General features: G+C 39.8%; 1 protein-coding gene across 4 annotated transcripts in view; it reads left to right on the top strand.

The window, feature by feature from the left end:
* tmem110l (transmembrane protein 110, like) overlaps positions 1 to 6,000 on the top strand; it is a 26,141-nt gene continuing 20,141 nt past the window's right edge. For 3 of the 4 annotated variants that reach the window (XR_005205622.1, XR_005205621.1, XM_037761174.1), the window contains exons 1-4: positions 1 to 454; positions 3,384 to 3,432; positions 4,906 to 5,001; positions 5,089 to 5,210. Coding sequence is in view for 2 of the 4 variants with exons in the window: in XM_037761174.1 (XP_037617102.1) it covers positions 262 to 454; positions 3,384 to 3,432; positions 4,906 to 5,001; positions 5,089 to 5,210 (460 nt within the window). In the remaining 2 variants the exon portion in view is untranslated. The remainder of the gene's footprint in view (positions 455 to 3,383; positions 3,433 to 4,905; positions 5,002 to 5,088; positions 5,211 to 6,000) is intronic. The other variant, XM_037761173.1, reaches the window with a different exon arrangement.

Raw genomic sequence — 6,000 nt, 5'->3', positions numbered from 1 at the left:
GAAGCTATGGTCTAACCTCTAGCAGCTTGACAGGTGTTTTTTTCGTTGCCATAAAAACATGGATGTGAGTCAGATAATCGATTCAATTGTTATGTTTTTGCATCACGAGATGTAGCATCAGCCTCTGGGAACACTGAGGGAGAACTTTACCTTGAATTGAAAGCTGGAAATTGATTTTTTTCTGGAGTAAAAGAAAGAAAGGTTAAGCTCCTTCTTAAGGGAGGATCTCCTTTTGTCTCTATTGTTGTTGTTTTTATCAACATGGACATGTACGGATACAGCGGGGTCTTCTTGGTGAAGAGATTCCTGGACAGTGATGGTGTTGTTGAAGTCAGTAACATGTCTGATATCAACAAGGCGAGTCCTCAAGGCTGTGATAACGGAGCTCTGACGGACCGGTTCGGCGTCCTGATCCAGGGACTGCTGGCTGTCGTTGCCTTCAGCACACTAATGTGTGAGTATCTGCTCTTAAAACTGCAATATAACTCAATATCTGGGCTTAAAACTTCAATATAACTCAACACCTCTTTAGTGTTTACCAGTGAGAGGATGCACACAAACACAAAGTTGCAGAAAACTGGCTTTTAAAAGGTTTACACTAGTCCACGTGGCGTGTTGTTGACGTTTGATTGCCTCATTAGAGCTGCACCAAATTCCATTGAAAAATATGCAAATTTAATATTTCCTTGCTTTTTTGACAAAAATGCACACTTGAATTAAACTCATTAAACATTATTTGGCTAATAAGGGAGCTCTATTAAATTCGGCATGCATTATATCCAGCCAACATGGTTATGTGGGCCCCACATGGGTTATGCTGGGGGTACCTGGGTACTAAGTGGGTATGGGCACCAAAATGGGTATCTTATCTGGGGCCCACTTGGGTCAACTAAGTAGGTCTACCCAAGTGGGTTCTAGGTGGGTCACTAATGGGTAATTAGTGCATTGGCTCAGAATGGGCAACACAAATGGCGCCCACTTGGGTCAACTAAGTTGGTCCCACCCCATGTGGGCTACCTGTGTGGGTCCTAGTTGGGTCACTAATGGGAAATTAGTGCATGGAGCCAACATGGAAACTGTGGACAAACCCACTTACAACCCATATTTCAGGCCATGTAGTCCCCATGTAGTTCCCACATAGAACTTAATTCTGGGGCCGAGATGGGTTTTGGTTTATGTTGCCCAGATTGGGCCGATATAACACCCAGTGTACTCCTGCATGAAACCCACAAGGGCAATAGGCATGGGGCCATTATGGAACCCATGGACAATCCCATATAGGGCCCATTTTTCAGCCCATTTACTACCTACATGGGCCCCACATACAAATGTTGTCTGGGTAGGTGCTGTAAACATAACACATTATGAAGGAATTTCAGCTTTTTTGTTAATTAATTGCCACCACAAACATGTTCCACATCCATTAAATAAGACGGTTGCTATGAGTGGCAGCAATCTATGTGAATCCTTTCTTTAAGTGCATATTGTAGGAAAATTACGCACGGTTTGTGTCATATCTATACACCGAATTTGCCTTTAAGACCCAAATTAACCATACAAAATAAGGTATACCTACCACACTGGTTTGTGTGCCTATAAGCAAAGCAGCAGCACAAATTGCGAGGTTTTTAAGGGAAGTGTCGTCATGATCTCTCCCTGTGGCAGAATGGCAGATTTTGGATCCATGGCTTTGTTGTTGCTGCCCATTAATAACCAAAACACCTGCCAACAGCATACAGATACATTATCTGTATGTTTGTTAAGTGAAATTTAATATTGAGAAAACATAACACTGACTTCTGTTATGATTGATTTAAAGAACTTCAGAGTTAATATCTGTTTTTAATTGTGATATATAACTAGTATCACAGAGTATAGGCAGTTTTAAGTGAAATATATCAGAGCTTCAGTCACTTTCTCAGTGTTTTTGGGTCGCTGCCTTAACAGCAAAACAAGATGCTCCTTCACAGCCAGATTATTACGCCGAACAATGGCTATTATTGACTGCTAAATAACTTGTGATTCTGTGGCAGCTGACTCGGAGAATGCCGGGCATTACCAGTTTGGCACCACAGGCAACGTTTAATACGTCCGCAGCTGAAAGGTGGGATTGATACTGAGTCAAGTAGGAACACTTAGTAACATCTCATTTTTAATGCATGAGCACACAACCTCATATGTCCAATGATGGACATATGAGAAACATGGAAATGAGATAAATCTAAAAGCCTGTGCATCCTGTGTAGCATCACTTATTCCACGAGTGTGTCGGCTTATGATCTAATAATTAGAGTTTGGTTTTAAAAGGTCAATGCAGCCGTGTTGAGAGCAGTGAAGTGTTGCAGAATTAGACCAAGCCTTGAGGGTGAGTGAGATCAATGAGCTCTAACCTCCACTCAGTTACTTATTAGTAGAGAAATCAATACCCCCCCTTCTCTCTCTCTCGCTCACGTTTTTTTTTCCTTTCCTGTTCTCAGCATGCTCACAAGTGTCGTTCTTGGTCAAAGCACATGCATCTGTTAATATTTATACCACATTATTTGTGTGCGGCGGAGCATTAAGAGCCCTTCAGCTATGATCACGGTGGCCGTATGCCAAGTCACAGCCGAGCCTGCGTCATGCATCCCTTCACCGATCTGTGTTTAGAGTGCTCTTCCTCAAAGCTATTTCTGTGAGTTTCCTTCCATTGACTCGTCATTGTTGCTGCACTCACATAATCCTGAACCTCCAGTAGAGCTACCGCAGCTCTTTAATGCAAAACTCTGAATTTAAAACCAGTTAGATTTGAGCATTTTTGTGAAGAGAGAAAGGTTTGTTAGCCAACAGACTGTGAGACTTTTCAGTTGAATGTCTGGTTGATGCAATGCCTGTTTTTAAGGGATGCACCGATCTGACTTTTTCAGTTAGCGATACCTGGACTTTGGGTATCGGCTGATACAGCGCACCAATCCGATATGAATAAATGTGAATACAACTTGTGAATAATTACACTCTGCTCTAAAAAACGCTGCTATTAGGAGATTACAGATGTCAAACACGTCTGCAGGAAGCCTCGCTCATGTGTTTACATGCCGAGTCACATTCTCTGACCTTGTTAGATGGCGAGATAGAGGAACAGTGAGCGTCTGTTTACCCTGAGCCCGGTGGGGAGGAACGAAGCGTTGTGGCAGCATGCAAAAGAAAAAAGAAAAGGATGATATGTGAATGTCTGTGTTTCATCTGTCCTCACTCACCCTCTGCCCTTCAACCCTGTAGAGAGAGATGAGGCTCATGGCAGAGGTCAAAGAAACTGTGTTACATGTTGAGGTTTTACAGGATAAACACAAGTCCAGTGGGAACGATATTGATTAACTGATTGACTTTCTTTTTTTGTTTGTTTGCAGTGAAGAGGTTCCGGGAGCCTGTAGGGATCAGACGACCGTGGAGGATCTGGTCAGAAATGTTTCTTCTTCGTTATCATGTCCTATATTCTTACATTTGACACGCTTGCATAGATGAGTAAAGTCTATTAAAGTCAAGAAAATGAAAAATTGCTGCACTGGGTCAGGAAAGTTGGTGTTGAAAATGAAGTAAAAAAACAGGTGCTCTTCAAGGATGGGGCAAGTAGTCAAATAAAAATGAAGAACAGTGACTGACCAGCTTACTTTGAAAGGAAGTCCTTGGTATAGGCACTCTGATTGTGAATTTAAAATCCTTTATTCAAACATCAGGGGGGTACCCACTTGACACAATAAAATGACAATGGACATATCAAAATATATGTATATGTACTGTATAAAGTGTTAAAAGACAAATGTGCTAATATAAATTATAATGCTCACAAAAATAATGATGGAATATATAATATATACAAATATAAAAAAGTTATTTAAAAAAGTAATACAAAAATAATAAAAAAATAAATAAAATGAAAGGAAATGTGACGCAAATGAATGAATACAGACAAAAGTAATATATAACCAAGGGTATAAACTGAGAGCAACAGCGTGGGGCTCAACAGTGTGACTTAGGTAGTACTTGTCCAAAGTCTTAGCGACCGATGTTAGGGGGAAAAAGTAATGATGGTAAACAGAAACCGGAGGGAACTGCAAAGGGCTTGAAAACATGCAGTTCAAAACGATATAATGTATACATTAAAGTATAGTATAGCAACACAGTGTTCCCTGTCAAACTTTATACTAAAAAAACACTATTTATTTATTTTTTTATTTTTTTATTATGATATTTATTTTAATTTTTTTTTATATATTATTATTATTATTTTTATTTATTATTATTTTTTTAATTTTCATATTTATTTATTTTTATATTTTTTATATATTATTATTAGTAGTAGTAGTAGTAGTATTTTAATTTTTTGGGGGAGCATTATAATTTATATCAGCATATTATTTGTCTTTTCACACTTTATACATATATTTTGATAGGTCTATTATCATTGTTTAAAGTGGGTAGTATTCTCATGTCATGTGACTCAGGTCCCATGACCCCTTGATCAGATTTTAATTTTGAACACCTGTTCTCACCAAACTACACACCCTGATGAAGACTTGACTGACACGTTAGTGGGTGTTATCCATGTCTGAATAAAGGATTTTTAATTCACAATCAGAGTGCCTCGGATATTTTCCAGATCTTATACCGAGGACATCCTTTCAAAGTAAGCTGGACAGTCACTGTTCTTTACTTTTATTAAAGAAAATGTTGGTTGAACTGTAATTTCTCTCAGGGATTGATCAAATGAACCAACCTGGACAATAAAAAGCTTCACATTTCTCCTCCTGCTGTCTAGTCTGAATATAATATTGGGGTTTCTTGACATTAAAATGTTTAGAATACATTTTTTAAACATGCAACACAATAGAATAAAGAAATCGAATTCATCAAAAATGTTTTTTTTCCCAGGTTTTTCGACACATCCAAGCAGGCCATCGGTGCTCTTTTCATCCACTTTGCCAACGTCTTCCTGTCCACGCTCACCGAACAGGACCCGTGCTCCCTGTGAGTTATTGATCAGCACAAACAAGACGGTCCGACTGTCAGGGCTCTCTCTCACTGAGAATGTGATTTCTAATTTTTTTACCAAAGGTATCTGATGAACTTCCTGCTGGATGCCACGTTGGGGATGCTGCTCATCTGGCTGGCTGTGAAGTTGGTGTCCAGACTAGTTGAGTACAAGCAGTGGACGCTGCTCATGTTTGGAGAATATGGTGAGTGGAAAATCTCTTTTCTTTCACCTTTTTGTTTCTAAAATGACAGAGGAGTTATTTTTAGGAAAATTACACTAGCTTGCAGCCGTGGTTTTCCGCCACCAGAGGGCGCTGCAGACCCACTGGAGGTAGACAGGGAGGAGAGCCAGCATCTCCAGCTGCAACCCAGTCTGGAAAACATTCCCACTGGTGGCTTCAGAGGGGGATTAACTCCACGCCAGTTATTACACTCACTCACATACTGTAGTTTTTCCTTCCTTCCTTGTGTGATGGAAAATTTCCTTGAAACAACTTGTGAGGCTGATTAGGTTTCCATCTCACTCCTCTTTAATGATCAAGTTTATATATGATCAGTGGTTTATTTCTTTCCTCTATTTCCCCTTTCTCTCTGTCTGTCTCTTTTGTGGTAGCAAACAGTAGGAAGTGAAGTCTTTATTAAAGTAACAAAGACCAGTATTTAGTCTGTCACAGCACATGTTTACAGCAGATGTATACACAGTTTCATAGGAGCTTGAAGAAGTTACAGCAACCCTGAGCGCCACCTCCTGATCTTGATAATCCCATTATTGATTACTTGTTTATCACCAGTGTCACGTCTCCCGTCACCAGTGCCAGGTCTCACACGCTTGTATTTATTCAAGGTCAGGATGGCCTGACATGTCTATATTTACACAGTCATCATAACAGGCACAGGTTCATGAGGTTGATCACTCTTACAAGAAAATGAATACATGATATCTGTTTAGCTGAAGTAATTAACAGAGATTTCCTACCATACTTTCTTCTCCCT

Source organism: Sebastes umbrosus, chromosome 23 (genome assembly GCF_015220745.1).
Source record: "Sebastes umbrosus isolate fSebUmb1 chromosome 23, fSebUmb1.pri, whole genome shotgun sequence".
Taxonomy (NCBI): Eukaryota; Metazoa; Chordata; class Actinopteri; order Perciformes; family Sebastidae; genus Sebastes; species Sebastes umbrosus.
This window is presented reverse-complemented; position numbering and strand designations above follow the sequence as displayed.